The sequence below is a fragment of the Aulonocara stuartgranti genome, assembly GCF_965226115.1.
Source record: "Aulonocara stuartgranti genome assembly, chromosome: 11".
Classification (NCBI taxonomy): Eukaryota; Metazoa; Chordata; class Actinopteri; order Cichliformes; family Cichlidae; genus Aulonocara; species Aulonocara stuartgranti.
Genome location: NC_138947.1, coordinates 3,142,444 through 3,157,734, shown reverse-complemented (window position 1 = coordinate 3,157,734; position 15,291 = coordinate 3,142,444). Strand labels below are relative to the sequence as shown.

The window sequence follows — 15,291 nt, the reverse complement described above, 5'->3', positions numbered from 1 at the left end:
TTGTGTATTTTTTTTTAATCCAGAAATGATCAGACAAACAAGTGTAGTAGTTTGCAGGGTAACGAGCCTGCAAATAGAATCACATTAGAGTATCAAACAGGATCATGTGACAAAAAGTAAGCACAAAGAATAATTTCCATAGAAGGCATTAATGATCGGAATCAAACGACAGATTATACTGCAGTTATTACCTGGCACCAACACTATAAGCAACCACACCACAGATTACATTTCCCTCTTCACAGCAGACAGAAACAGGTCACACAGATTACCCGAGACTGCAAATAATTTAAACAAAAGTGGCAAAGTAGTAATTGCATTGAATGCATTAATGAATGTCATGTGCACACTTAGCATCGTATAAAAATAGATCTCTGGCGAATTACAGCAGATTTGTCTAACACGTAGTTGTGGTGGATCCTACACCGTGTGTATAAATGTTTTGGAAGAATGAAAAAGACCTGAGTAGTATTGGCAAACCCCCACACCAGAAAGGGACATCCATTCTGTATCAGTAAGGACAAACAGCGTCAGCAAAGATCATTTTCTTCTTTGGTCTGGAATGCTTTCCCCCATCACATTGAAGAGATATAAAAGGCTACTGCTCATGGACGTTCTTCATCAGCTTCACTAAAGGTCATACTGGGTCCATCCTGGAGGGGGCGCTAAGTAGATCCTCCGTCCTCTGGACATGAAACTGACCACCCCTCTGTACCCTGACCGTGGCACTCCAGACTTAAAGTCATCCATTATTCCCAGATTTTTGGCCATCAATTTGAAACTGTCCTTACTCGAGTACTGAAGGCGGAAGGGCCCGGGTCCTTGTAGCTGGCCCTGCTTCACATCTTCATATTTAACCACAGGAGCACTGTAAACTTCCTTCTCAAAGTTTTCCTTGTATGTCTCCTCCTTCAAGTAACTCAGGTCCAACTTGGTGAAAGGCACAATCTCGGTATTCAGTTTAATGTAACGCAGGTATTTGTCAAAAAACTGACCCAGACTCACACCCTGGCGACCAAAAGTTAAAGTCCGTGAGATCTCTGGGCGTATACAGGCACGGTTGCGGCGCTGCTCTGGCTGGCGCATCCAGTCGTCCCAGAAAGCCTCAGGCCACTTTGGCTCCAGCTCCTCCCACACCTCCCTGAGGAGCATCCACCCCAGGCCGGGAAAGAAGTCTGTCCGATAGAGCAGGTCGGCCTTGCCGGGGTCCACATAGCCTTCCCTCCCATTGTCATTCCAGGCAGACACACACCACAGGCTGGGGTCAGATTTCAGGAAAGGCAGCAAGGCTCGGAAATACTCAAAGAAGTCTGGTGCCACCTAGAGCAAGAGATGAATAATTCAGTTCAACTGTTACATAACCATCGCAACAAGTGAAATAACGAGTTTTGAAAGAAGAAGATTAATTTAAGTTGTAAATAAAGAATGAAAATGAAGGAGAGATCACAAATCATTGGTGTTTAACATGAAAATAATCACCTCCAGGTCGTCCTCCACGATCACCACAGATGAATGACCGAGCGTCTTGAACACTTGGTTGAGCGCCCAGTGGTAATGCCTGGAGATTTTATAGTAACCCTTAAACTTCTTGTGCTCAGGCCTCACTTGGATGTCAGACAAATCCGGCTGCTTCAGATGAGTTACGTTGTTTCCATAAGACCGAATCACCTCAGCGGTCTCGGCATGTCCGCAGTCCTGACTCACTATGATTGGGTGGAGCGCTGCTGAGGGCCGGTGCTGCAGGAGTTTGTCCAAGCAGCGCTTCACGGTGACTCTGTTGCAGGCGATGACAAGGATAGGGATGGCAGGCTGAGGAGCAGCGGTCACCTTTGGCTTGTTGTCTGATGGCTCCCAGAGCAACTGATGATTCTGGATTTGCAATAGGATTTTTTTCTGCATCTCAAGTTCACTTTCGAATGCATTTGCAAATCGAAGCACATCTTCCATCACATTGCTGGGGGGCCCTTCGGGACCTTCTTTCTGATCTCGGCCCTGTGGGGGTCTCCCCCACAGCAGGAGTACCAGTATGGCATTCCATGTGATAAACAGGAACGCGCCACAAAAAATCAGACAGCTTCTCTTACGGATCATGGCCCAGAAACTGAGAGAGAGGGAGGGTGGGAAATTTCAGGAAGACAGAGTCTGAACAGAGAGACGTGTCCTTTTTAGAGACAACAGGAATGGGATATGGGAGGGGCAGCCTATGCTTTGTGTCATCACGGGCTCGCTCTGCAGATAGTGAAGTTATAAAGACACAATACAGCATTGGTGAAAGCGCAAGTCGTTAAAATCCGATGAAGAGCAAGATTCATCTTGGAGAAAATCCTCAACATTTAATGTCCTCTTTTATCTGAAATAAGATAAAAGGGAAAATATCAAATAAAATCAAGTCAATATCAAGGTTTCCAACTCTCACAAAACTTTCCCTCTCACATCCTGCCCAAACAAATCTCCCATCAAAGGTTTAAAGCCAATGTTTTAAGATAAAAAAAAATTGACAGCCCTTTTTAGGTTTAACAGGAGTTTTTGACCATTTTTCAGCAAAAACACTGAACTACACATATCAGAGAATGCAAAACACTGTTTATGTGCTTTATTGTCAGAACAGGAGATGAAGACTTAGTACTGTGTGCGTGGATGTTTATCTTAGTTATCATGACCTCTCGGTATTCAAATTCAGTGGTCTGGAATTTTAATACAGCTAAACAGAAACTGGGGCTTTTCACTATGCAGATTGCAGACATAGGCTGTATTTAGATGGACTCGGCTTCCCGGACTGAAAAGGGCCTTAAACCTAGATTTCTAATGGCCAGCAGGAGGTGACTACTCTTGAGTAAAGACTTACAGTTATAAAGAAATCAATGGGTCAACGACCCTCAGCTCTCTTACTCAGGAAAGAGCTTGCAGATCACTTTATTACTGAATAAAACGTGAATTTAAAGGTATAAAGTCTGGTCGTTACTACGGTTTGAAAGCAGGGCTGCACAGCTTTCGCTCACTGGCACAAGATCGGTCATTCACAAACTGCCTTTAGTTTCTCAGACAGTTTCATTCGTTCACATCTGGTTTCAATACCAAGGCAATGATGCGAAAATGGGAGTCTTCATTACCAGCGTTTGGTGACGTCACAATGGCTACATCCATCTTTTATGTACAGTCATTCACGTGCCATTAAGTACCGCCTGCAATTACACGCAGCATTTGGAGCTTATCGTTTTAAAATAAGCTGCTGACGTTTGATTAGGAATTTTCCGTTTTTAAACACATTGTTATTAAGTCAATAAAAATGAATAAAAAACAACTTCGCAGCCAGCACAGTTTACCTGATAATTACTAACGAATTATTAATGACCCCGCCCCTTAATGCAAAAAGGCAGTTTAAGACTATTCAATAGGGCCAGGTCAACCCCGAACGCCCTGCCCCCACACCGCTCCAACTACATCTGAAAGTTCTGTTTCTGCTTTAAATAACCAATAAAGTGAAGGCAGGAAATCAGACAGGAAGTTGACAGTGATGATTCACCAAAATGCCTGTGATCGATTTTCTCTTATCACCTGTGGCTGACTCGACACAGCAGACAAACTGCGGTTTATTAAAACACAAAAACAGCTGGCATCACCGACTTCACCCTCTCCGTCCCTCCGTCCCTCCCTCACGCTGCTCGTCAGGCGCCTTGTGCTCGTCACAGTAAACACAGTAGTCTGAGGAGGAGAGTTCGAAGCTGCCCTCACCTCACAATGTGCCCGCTCCTTCTTGCTGTGGCCATTTCTTCGGGAAAAGTTCCGCAGAAATGAGGCCAGTGTCTTGCTTCTTCCCCGGCGGCTGGAGCAACTTCACGCCGCCGACTTTCTCCCGTTTCTCGCTGGCTGCAAGAAAAAGAGGAGGAGAAAAGAAGTAACACGACAACTTCCTGGTTTTAGGGCAGACACGGAAGTCCCGCCCCCAGCCGTCACCTTGAGAAATTACGCAACAGTTTGACGCGAGAGCCGCTCTCAGCGGAGCTAATTAGAAACAGCGGCAGCCTTTGAAGTCTTTGTGCACACACACTGTCTGCTTCCCCTCACCGAGGCTTCCACACGGACAGCGAACAGCCAGGGAGGCCCGGAAAACTGCTTTTTCATTTAATTTAGCTAATTTATCTTTTTCTGCTTGAGCTGCACAGGAGCGCGCGTAATTTGCATGAGCCACACGGGAAGAGGGGAATGGAGAGAAGAAGAAAACCTTCCCTTCTATTTGCTGTACTTGTAGACAAGCACATAACAAAAGCACACAGGGTACGGCCTATTTACTGCAGCTTATATTGTTGCATCCAAATTGCACAAAGCTTGCCCACTTACAAAAACAGGCTAGCTCCAAAGGAATAAAGAATTAATCTCATAAAGAGATTGTGAAATTTGCACTACCATCCTAAAATTATGACACATACTCTCAGTGTTGAATATAACACTGAAGAAATTGGATCTATAAAACCTAGAGAAAGCTTATTTCATCTGAAATTCGGTGTCCAAGCCCTGAAAACTTACTGTTACAGTGGGGCAAAAAAGTATTTAGTCAGCCACCGATTGTGCAAGTTCCCCCACTTAAAATGATTACAGAGGTCAGTAATTTGCACCAGAGGTACACTTCAACTGTGAGAGACAGAATGTGAAAAAAAAATCCATGAATCCACATGGTAGGATTTGTAAAGAATTTATTCGTAAATCAGGGTGGAAAATAAGTATTTGGTCACCTCAAACAAGGAAAATCTCTGGCTCTCACAGACCTGTAACGTCTTCTGTAAGAAGCTTTTCTGTCCCCCACTCGTTACCTGTATGAATGGCACCTGTTTGAACTCATCATCTGTATAAAAGACACCTGTCCACAGCCTCAAACAGTCAGACTCCAAACTCCGCCATGGCCAAGACCAAAGAGCTTTCGAAGGACACCAGGAAAAGTATTGTAGACCTGCACCAGACTGGGAAGAGTGAATCTACAATAGGCAAGCAGCTTGGTGTGAAAAAATCAACTGTGGGAGCAATCATCAGAAAATGGAAGACATACAAGACCACTGATAATCTCTCTCGATCTGGGGCTCCACGCAAGATCTCATCCCGTGGGGTCAAAATGATCATGAGAACGGTGAGCAAAGATCCCAGAACCACACGGGGGGACCTGGTGAATGACCTGCAGAGAGCTGGGACCAAAGTAACAAAGGTCACCATCAGTAACACACTACAACGGCAGGGAATCAAATCCCGCAGTGCCAGACGTGTTCCGCTGCTGAAGCCAGTGCATGTCCAGGCCCGTCTGAAGTTTGCCAGAGAGCACATGGATGATACAGCAGAGGATTGGGAGAATGTCATGTGGTCAGATGAAACCAAAGTAGAACTTTTTGGTATAAACTCAACTCGTCGTGTTTGGAGGAAGAAGAATACGGAGTTGCATCCCAAGAACACCATACCTACTGTGAAGCATGGGGGTGGAAACATCATGCTATGGGGCTGTTTTTCTGCCAAGGGGACAGGATGACTGATCCGTGTTAAGGACAGAATGAATGGGGCCATGTATCGTGAGATTTTGAGCCAAAACCTCCTTCCATCAGTGAGAACTTTGAAGATGAAACGAGGCTGGGTCTTCCAACATGACAATGATCCAAAACACACCGCCCGGGCAACAAAGGAGTGGCTCCGTAAGAAGCATTTGAAAGTCCTGGAGTGGCCTAGCCAGTCTCCAGACCTCAACCCCATAGAAAATCTGTGGCGGGAGTTGAAAGTCCGTGTTGCTCGGCGACAGCCCCAAAACATCACTGCTCTCGAGAAGATCTGCATGGAGGAATGGGCCAAAATACCAGCTACTGTGTGTGCAAACCTGGTAAAGACCTATAGTAAACGTTTGACCTCTGTTATTGCCAACAAAGGTTATGTTACAAAGTATTGAGTTGTATTTTTGTTATTGACCAAATACTTATTTTCCACCCTGATTTACGAATAAATTCTTTACAAATCCTACCATGTGGATTCATGGATTTTTTTTTTTTTTTTTTTTCACATTCTGTCTCTCACAGTTGAAGTGTACCTCTGGTGCAAATTACTGACCTCTGTCATCATTTTAAGTGGGGGAACTTGCACAATCGGTGGCTGACTAAATACTTTTTTGCCCCACTGTATACCCATAGCTGTTGATTATACTCATTATAGATTAATTAATAACCTGAATAGTTTTTCTGCTGAATCTAAGTCTATAAAGGTGACATAGAGCCTTTTGCCTTTAAACATCTTATTTTGACTCTAAATCAGCCTAAAAACGAAATATTTTCAATTAATCCCCACAAGCAAAGATTTATCAGGATGGAGAAGATAAAATGTCACATTAATGCTGACTAGTCAATAATTACATGAGGACATAGTGGACAATACAAAAACAGTGTATTGCCACGATATTATTTTTATTAATGTTTTGTTTTGGAGGTTTATGTTGGCAGACTTAATGTTGGAGAAATACAGAAAGTACACCTTGTTTCAGTTTTTTAGGTTTTAAATATCATCGAGTAATAAAATCATAGAACCTCAGATGAGCAATAAGCTATGACATATTACTCAGGGCCATTATTTATATAAGCCAAAATGCAGATGCAGCATGTGAAAAATGTGCTACACCCTTAATGTATCCATAGTTATTATTGTGAATGCCTCTACACAAACACAAGTTTTGGAGGTCTGTTAACACAATGGCAAAGGCATCCCAGCAAATTCAGCCCAGTGTCAGAGTAATGCTCAGAGAAACTCTAAAAAACCCAAGAGCTCCATCTAAGACAGTTAGCATGTTAAATTTCATGACAATAGAATCAGAAAACAATTGAAAAATAATGACTTGATGGATTTTTAGAGAAAGCTTCTTCTCCATAAAGAACACATCAGTACAGCTAAGGTTTAGAAACTTTAGTCTGATCAAATCAAAAGACTTCTGGATCAGTGTCCTTTTGAACAGATGAGATGGGTACTCTGGCTTCCTCCCACCGTCCAAAGACATGCAGTTTGTAGGGAAATGTCCATAGGTGTGAATGTGAGCGTGAAGGGTTGTCTGCCTCTGTGTGTTGGCCCTGCGACAGACTGGTGACCTGTCCAGGGTGTGCCCCGCCTCTGGCCCTATGACAGCTGGGATAGGCTCCACCCAGGAGAATCCATAAAAGATCCATAAAATCAAAAATTCAACTGAAGACTGTACTTAACTTTTCCTCTCTTTGCTTTTCTCTCTGTGAAATCCTGAACTCAAAGGAATATCCTGCTGATCTCATGAAGAACTGCAACTCTATCTCTATCAGCAGACTGAAAGATTTGCTAAGAGACTCACAGGCTTATAAATACTGACGTCTTTTCGTGTTTGGTGCTCATCGGTGCGTGGAAGTGTTGTGGGGAGTGGAGAGGCAAATTAGCTTTAAGGTAACTCTGGTACAACGTATCAAATGACAATATTTATGTTAATATTGCGCAGGGTCACTTTTCAAAAAATGTCAATAAAAAAATAAAAATGTATGGATCCCAGAAGTCCCTTCTGAAGCAAGTGACCTTTGACAGAGTCTCTGGTCAGTTATTTTAAAGCAGTATCAAAATGTGCATGTCTAACATGTGGCTACTAAATGGTGCACAGTAGCCTGGTAGAGGTTTAAAAAAGTCAAACATACACTACCAGTAAGAAGTTTGGACACACCCTCTCATTTAATGGTTTTCTTTCTTTTTCTTACTTTATATATTGTAGATACTGAAAACATCAAATACATGGAATTATGTAGCAAAAAACAGAAAAATAATTCTAAATATGTTTTATATGTTAGATTCCTGGAAGTAGCCGCCCTTTCCTTTGTTGACAGCGCTGCAAACTCTTGGCCTTTTCTCAGTGAGCTTCATGATGTAGTCACCTTAAATGGTTTTCACTCACAGGTGTACGTTTGCCAGAGTTCAAACGTTACGTTGCACCGCCCCAAGAGCAAGAGTCACCTCTGCCGCTAAGGATAAATTCATCTGAGTTACCTCAGAAATCACAAGTTAACAGCACCTCAGATTAGAGCCCAGATAAATGCCACACAGAGTTCCAGGAGTAGACACATCTCTACATCAACTGTTAAGAGGAGACTGTGTGAATCAGGCCTTTATGGTCAAATAGCTGCTAAGAAACTACTACTAAGGAAAAACAACAAGTAGAAGAGATTTGTTTGGGCCAAGAAACACAAGGAATGGGCATCAGACCAGTGGAAACATGTGCCTTGGTCTGTTGACTCTAAATGTAAGATCTTTGGTTTCACTCGCCGTGTCTTTGTGTGACGCAGAAAAAGTGAATGGTCTCTACATGCATGGTTCCCACCGAGAAGCATGGAGGAGGAGGTGTGATGGTGTGGGGGTGCTTTGCTGGTGACACTGTTGGAGATTTATTCAAACACCTCCAGGCTGTGTAAGGGCTGTTTGACGAAGAAGGAGAGCAATGGAGTGCTGCACCAGATGGTCTGGCCTCCACAATCACCTGACCTGAACCCAGTGGAGATGGTTTGGGATGAGACTGACTGCAGAGTGAATGCAAAAGAACCAACGAGTGCTCCGCATCTCTGGGAACTCCTTCAGGTCTGTTGGAGAACCATTTCAGGTGAAATGGCATTCAGCTCAACGAGAAAATTCCAAGCTTGTGCAAAGCAGTAATGTGCTTTCATAGTTTTGATGCCTACAATTTAAATACTCATGAAAATAAAGAAAAAAAAACATTAAATGAGAAGGTGTTTTCACATTTTAGACTGGTAGGGTATGTTGGTATATGTTCCGCTGGCACAGAATATTTATGTTTTGTGAACTGTATAAAAACAGTGGACGTCTTTTAATTATTTCCACACATTTATATCGTTTTTACTCAGTGTGCATTGGTGTGTTTCTTGAGGCTTTATTTTAACTCCAATTTAAAGAGGAAGTTTGTGTCACGGTCTCTGTAAAATGAGCTTTTGTGCAAATTATGCAGGGTGAGAGTTTTAATGCAGACAGTTGATTCTGCTCATCTGAGCGCAGCATTTTCAGTTGGCTGGAGAAACCTGCAGACGGCCGACTTCTTCTGTCTGCGGGGACCGAAGAGGTCACCTGGACGAGCGAGAACACGTTTCTCCCACTGGAAACACTGAGCCCTGACAAACAGAGTATCTGCAGCACGCAAGGTGAGCATATCCATTCAGAAGACTTGCAATACATGCTTGTTTCTTGTTGCTCATACAGACAAGTGGCAAATTAAAGGAAAAAACCAGAACCACTGAACCCTACAGAGGGGGAACTCGCTGTAGGCCCCTGCAGTGGTGATCCACTTCAAATCAATACAAAGTTATGCAGAAACATCAGCTTAATGATTAAATATTTTTGTCCTGGTGGGAGTGGGCTCTTCCATGATGACATATCCCCAACCACTGAAAAGTCTTAAGAGGGTGAAAATGATGCAAACCACACGCTGTAGCCTTTGCCACAGTATGCGACTCAATCTGATCTCAATCTAATTGATCACTAATCCATGTGGGACTTTGCCCTCGACCATTATCATCAAAAAAACAGATAAGGGAAAACATTTTTTTTTACAGTAAATATGGTCTTGCCCAAATCAGAGATTTAGAGAGTCGCTGCCAAACAGCACTAATGGTGTTTGTGGAGGCTCAACGCTTCATTTCAAACACTTCATTCTGGTTCTTCCATTCATTTGCCACTGGTTAGTGTGCCATGAAAAACAGCTGGTTGGTTTCTATCAGCAGGTTGAAGTCCAGATGTGGTGTGTGTCCTGAAAAGTCAATAAATGATGTTGATCGCAATGCTTCTTTGTGGCGCTGAGGCCTTGGACTCAGTCAGGTCCTTCCTGTGTGATCTTTTGTGCTGAGCTGGAGTTGTTCTTGTAAGAGGTCTGTTTGTTTGCCTAAAAGACAAAGCGTGATGTATTTTCATACAGTAACATTTACATGAATTATCTATTCTCGGTTCAACAGGACTCTCACCTGGAGGCTCCGGCTGCTGGAGTTGTTCTCATCCCGCTGGCACAGCAGATGTCGTGGTGCTTCATCGGGGCTGCTGCCTGAGCTACGCACATCTCCCAAATTCAAAAACAGAATTTTGGACACCAGACAAGTCACAGACAAGCACGTGCTCCTCAGTACAGACCAGCCGTTTAACATGAAGGACGGGATTTGTCCCACTAAACACGGAGGGGACGTCACGGACAGCTTCAGGACGCTCGCAGAGATTTCACTCGTGTCTTTAACCAAAGCGCTTTTGCGGATGTGTGCAGGATCTTTAATCTGAATTATTTTAGAGCATTTATTATTTCCAGACAGTCTGCTCGCTAGTACGCGCACCAGCGCAGGCGCAGCTGAGTGCGCGTGCGCTGGAGATTGCGAAAGTTTTGGGTAACGTAATCCACTCACTTCCCTGGAAACTTTACCCCCCACTCTGTCCGACCTGTACGAAACAATCAGCCTTCTTCCCACCAGGACCACCACACACTCTCCGTGTGGAGAAGCCTCCGCCGCTGACGCCTGGTGTGAGCCGCTGCGCTCGCCCGGAGAGTCGCGCAGCGCCCCGCCGGCCAGTCCTAGGCCGTACGCCGAGCTGGCAGGCCGCTTGGCCGGCGGATTCCTCGTCCAGATATTCCCCCGGCACCGGAGAACAGCGGACAGGGCAGAGGCCGAGGGGGTGGAAGCCATGGTGATCGGTAGCGTCCACGTCTCTCCTCCTTAACGCCAGCCTCCGTCTAAACACTCACATAACCTTCAGAGGTTTATTTGCGTAAGGAGCGGGTCAGAGGAGGGTGGGGGGTTTCTTCTAGTCTGGTCCACGCGACTATATTTGCCTCGACTGTGACAGTGGGGGGTTCGTGTGGGTGTGTCTTTAGGCCAGAGCAGAACAAGCAGCTACTTTACACCCCGGAGTGGAAACACTGGATGAAAATGAGACAGATTTAGCAGGTACTCGGATGCAGAGGGACTGGGAGACAAATGCAGTTTAGGTTTTTGAAGTAAATCAAAAATGGGCACAGTTGCCCCGAGTGATCGATTTATACGATCTATTTCTTCTCCTAAAAATAAAAAAGTAGTAGTGTGACACTCGAAGATCTGAGAACCGGTCACAGGGGGCATCGCGGGTCACAAAATTCTACATGAATAAAAACTTCTGTTAATAAATAAAAAGTGACTCTGAAGAAACGCACAAAACAGCAATAAACAAGTTTCACCTACTGAATATTCTTTTTTCTCTTTTCGTTTATCATTTCCATTTAATGTGGAAATAGTATAGTTTGCACTTCAATTTCATTTCAGTTAATTTCCAAAATGAATTCGATTCTTTTATTTAACATGTTTAAATGCTTTTTTTTTAAAACTAATGTAAAGTTTTTCCAGACTAACCTTTGGTCGTTACGTTCGTTATAGTGACCTTGGTCAGGACAATTACATAATAGTTGGAGCTGGACAATGAATACAAACATAAACGCAAACATTTATTGAGAGCACTTCCTGAAGGGGGCGCTACAGGTTAAGCTAAAATGCCCTCAAAAAAGATTTTATAAAGATTTCTGTACTGTGTAAACTTTATTGTCCTACTTTTTTAAAAAGCAATTCATACCGTTTCTGTAGTGCTGTTGTATAATGTTACAAAGGTTTGAGTAAGCTGAGCCCACACAGTCCTTGCTGTAAGCTTTTCAGGATTTAGGCTGGAGTGACATTTCTATTAGACTCAGCACATGTTGTTGTGTTTTTCCCTTTGTTTATCAGATTTAATACAGTTCATTTCTGATGAAGTGATGATTTTAAATATTTGTTAAATCCAGACAGTTTAAAGTGGTCTTTGCCATTGGAAATAGCTGGATACTGTTAAGACATGGTTTCCAGGAAAGACGGGGTACAGGTTTTTAAGTATTTCTCTTTTTCATGTGTCAGATGTTATGACCCAGAATGGACACTATTACTATTTTAACTACACCCCTCTGGGACGTTGCCCAGTGTCCCCCAGGAGGAGCTCTGGGTGAGTGGACGCTCAGTGGGTTAAAGGTCAACACTGATCCTCCTGGTCAGTTATGAGTCTCTCTTGAAACCCCTGACTAAGTCGATACCTTACAGCTTATCGCCGGGGTGGTACCCTCTAAAGTGTGACTGTTTCTGGTTTGTACTTTACAGAAAGAAGTTTTGAACTTTTACTTTTAAAATCATTCGTTGCAAATATACATAAGAGTCACAGAATGAAACCTGTCACACTGACTCAAGAGAAATGTCTGTGGTTTTGTACAAAAGACTCACCTGCAATTCTTAACACCGGAATTTTTAATTCCCTGTTGCCCTGTACGAACATGTCCCATCTGACATCACTCACTTCTTTACTTCTTACTGCTGAAGTCTGATCCTGAAACAGGCCATCAAATTAAAGTTTTCCATGTGCTGATTTTAAATGTTTTTTCACTCACTGCTTGTTGCACACATTCCTGATCCACCCTACATCAAAGTGATGGATGACATGCTGCAACTGATCCTCCCCAATCAGCCAGAAAAATGCCACAAAGGGCGTGACGCCCGTGTTTGTCAAACAGGCTTGTCATCCTAAAAATCCCGATATGCACAGCTGAGAGGAAGTTGCTCAATCCACCCTGTTAGCAGGTGTGTTTACACGGTTAAAGGGGATCAGGTGTCTAAATGAAGCATGAGGGCTTCTGAAAAGAAATAAGCAGCAGGTGTGTATCAGTAGAGGACAATCTCAAATATGCCTTTATTTGATGGATATGTTGAGAAATACTTGCAAATATATAAATCATCTGTGGCATCTGTATGTACAATGGGTTTGGACTATAAACAAAATTAGTTAAGAACTATAAACTCTGGATCAGCGTTCAATCCAGAGATCTTCCCAACCTTTCATCACAGAGTGTAGTGCATTTCAACATTTACAGCTTACTTGATCTGTGCACAAGGTTCCTTTATTGTGTTCAGCCGCTCTCACGGTGAACACAAACACCTTCAGAAAAGAATAAAAACAGGAAACACATCAGTCCCTTTTCCTTCATGTGCACCTGCCAGTTCTTTTGTTTTTAAAAAAATGTTGCTCTCCTGGTTTTCCTTCATTTCTCCACGTGACCCAAGCTTGAAGGAGCTCAGTTTGTACTTCACCATTATAAACACAAGGTGTGCAAAGTGGAACAAGGGTCACTGGAAGTTTTGTGTGATTCTCTCTCCTTGTCCACTTCATCTCCCCAACCATCACCCTCCACAGTCCTGTCCTTGACATGGACGCATCTCTAGTTCATGGATTTTGCTGTGAAGTGTTGTTTGATTGTGGACGTGGGGGACGAACGTTGTTCAAGGACACAGTGGGTATGATCACAAAAGCCAGAATTCCCACCAGCATGAGCGCCACAGTGATGGTGATGATGGTCGCAACCACTGCGTAGTAGCACTGATCTGAACGGAACATCCTGCGCAGGCGACCTCTCATCCTGCTCGGAGGTCTGCCTACATCCACCACAGTGGTCGGGGTGATCCCCTGCTCCATTGCACTTAGCTGGAGGTTCCTGCTTGGTGCCGCCTGAGTGTCTTGACTCTTGGTAGGCAGACTGACGACATTAGGCCTGCTCGGGCTGTTGGGAGGAGGGTTCTTCAGCATCAGCTTACCCTGGTTGCGCTTAAAGCGGATGGACAGCGCCCGCTGCATATCTGAAGGGAGTTTGCTGATGATGTCCCGATTGTTTCCCAGACGGGGCAGGTCCCGGCCGCGAGGGAGCTCAGTCACCTCTCGGCACACGGGGCAGGACAGGGTCTTGAGCTCAGGTGAGGTGACGTTGATGCGAGCCAGGCACTCCAGACAGAAGGTGTGCCCGCATGCCAGCAGCTTTGGGGTCTTGAAGACATTATCGTAAGTGCAGAAGCACACAGCGCACTCTGTGTCCTCCACGTCATTTTCAGGGGGTTTCATCCTTCTCCGATCGCTCTCTCCGTCTCTCTGGCGCCGCCCACGGCCCTCCTCGCTCCTTCCACGATGCCTCCTTTCTCCACGGTTCCTGTCTGATTCTCTTCTCCTCCCTCTTTCCGTCCTCTCAGAGTCAGAACTCCTCGATCTCCTCACTCTTAATGATTTCTCTTTTTTCCGGTGCTCCTCCTTGCTGTTCCTGTCATTCTGTCCGAGTTTGGGTTTGACGTTAGGGGCCTGGGGCTGCCTGGCTCCATGGCTCTCTTCGGCCCTGCTGTTTCCCTCCCCACCATCACTCATACTGGAGTGATGTCAGAGGTAAAGTGCCGTCTGGAATTCGACTCCTACCAGTTTCCCAACAGCTGCTGTGGAAAATTAAACCTCAGATGAGTTTATTGGCTCCCAAAATCAAGCAGAGCAGGAAGTAAGCCACAGGAATTTACCTGCAGTCACCACTGCTGCTTCACGGTGATGAAGCAAGAACGCCTAATCGCTGGCTGACATCTCGATTGTATTGAAATGCTGTTGTTATTCAACATGTATGTGCTGCTTTAGTCTTGACAATTGATAAGTTGCTATATTTGTTTAGTAGGTTTTCCTGCACAGAAATTGTGAGGAAACATGAGCCGGGAGTGCGTCAAGTGGAGGCTGGACTTCTGAGAAGCAAAACTGGGACTTCTTTGTAACGCTGCAGCAAATTTTCATTGTACCCAGTGAATTTACTTTTTTTAAAAAGTTTTAACAACAAGAGGCTCAGAATTCACATTGTTCACATTTGTTTAAAAAAAAGCAGCGCAGACATGTTGGCAAAGTTGCAAGAATTCCCACTTCAGACTTTTTATGATTTCATGACTTTTGAATGGAAGCTGGTAAGTAAAAAAGAAAAAAGAATTTGTGCACACTGACCTGTGAGGTAGATGACTGCCGGATCAGTTCGTCAGAGTTGATCTGACATGTAATCCAGTCGTGTCAGTGCAGTCAACACTGCTCATGACTAAACGTCATAACTAAAAACAGTGATTGTTTTGAGCTCCCTGCTTCCCTCTTCTGTTCTTATCTTTGCTCTTATATCTACTTTTCTAATTGAGGACTCAGCATTGTCTCCTCCTCCTCTGAACCCTCCCCCCTTTGCCACACTTCCTCCCGCCCTCCTTTTTCTCGTCAGACCAGTTCAACCAGCTGCTATTGTTTTCATTCGTTTCTCTCTCTGTGGACTTTATAGATACTTTAGTTATTTACTTAAATGACCCCATGTGGCCACTCACACTGAAAGAAGATGCATGAAAATGACATTGCACCCCAGAGAATCATACTAATGTCTCCCTCGTGTGCAGACTAACCCCGTGTCACATATCAGAT

The 15,291-nt window shown here is 44.2% G+C and overlaps 3 protein-coding genes across 4 annotated transcripts; all 3 read right to left on the bottom strand.

Annotated features, from left to right (window-relative positions):
* mgat1a (alpha-1,3-mannosyl-glycoprotein 2-beta-N-acetylglucosaminyltransferase a) lies at positions 1–4,184 on the bottom strand. The gene is made up of 3 exons (XM_082552745.1): positions 3,733–4,184; positions 1,480–2,350; positions 1–1,320 (listed from the first exon to the last, which is right to left on the bottom strand). Exons 2-3 carry the CDS (start codon positions 2,089–2,091, stop codon positions 631–633), a joined length of 1,302 nt encoding a protein of 433 aa, XP_082408871.1. The 5' UTR covers positions 2,092–2,350; positions 3,733–4,184; the 3' UTR covers positions 1–630.
* A 4,694-nt stretch (positions 4,185–8,878) lies between these two features.
* On the bottom strand, positions 8,879–11,223 carry LOC309717517 (uncharacterized protein). Its single transcript, XM_082552157.1, has 2 exons — positions 9,984–11,223; positions 8,879–9,904 (listed from the first exon to the last, which is right to left on the bottom strand). The coding sequence occupies exons 1-2, from the start codon at positions 10,686–10,688 to the stop codon at positions 9,833–9,835; spliced, it is 777 nt and encodes a 258-aa protein (XP_082408283.1). The 5' UTR covers positions 10,689–11,223; the 3' UTR covers positions 8,879–9,832.
* Positions 11,224–12,719: 1,496 nt separating this feature from the next.
* Positions 12,720–15,040, bottom strand: rnf183 (ring finger protein 183). 2 transcript variants are annotated; one of them, XM_082552016.1, is made up of 2 exons: positions 14,839–15,040; positions 12,720–14,297 (listed from the first exon to the last, which is right to left on the bottom strand). In XM_082552016.1, the coding sequence occupies exon 2, from the start codon at positions 14,230–14,232 to the stop codon at positions 13,270–13,272; it is 963 nt and encodes a 320-aa protein (XP_082408142.1). In that variant the 5' UTR covers positions 14,233–14,297; positions 14,839–15,040; the 3' UTR covers positions 12,720–13,269. The 2 variants fall into 2 exon arrangements, with proteins under 2 accessions (XP_082408142.1, XP_082408143.1); XM_082552017.1 differs by having other exon boundaries at positions 12,720–14,294.
* Positions 15,041–15,291: the final 251 nt, after the last annotated feature.

What these genes read in the sequence shown, in the direction of transcription:
- mgat1a (XM_082552745.1), bottom strand. Translation starts at nt 2,091, where the DNA reads ATGATCCGTAAGAGAAGCTGTCTGATTTTTTGTGGCGCGTTCCTGTTT. An exon ending in TCGTGGAGGACGACCTGGAG is followed by an intron (nt 1,321 to 1,479) that starts GTGATTATTTTC and finishes CTCTTGCTCTAG; the next exon opens with GTGGCACCAGACTTCTTTGA.
- LOC309717517 (XM_082552157.1), bottom strand. Translation starts at nt 10,688, where the DNA reads ATGGCTTCCACCCCCTCGGCCTCTGCCCTGTCCGCTGTTCTCCGGTGC. An exon ending in CCAGCAGCCGGAGCCTCCAG is followed by an intron (nt 9,905 to 9,983) that starts GTGAGAGTCCTG and finishes TTTGTCTTTTAG; the next exon opens with GCAAACAAACAGACCTCTTA.
- rnf183 (XM_082552016.1), bottom strand. Translation starts at nt 14,232, where the DNA reads ATGAGTGATGGTGGGGAGGGAAACAGCAGGGCCGAAGAGAGCCATGGA.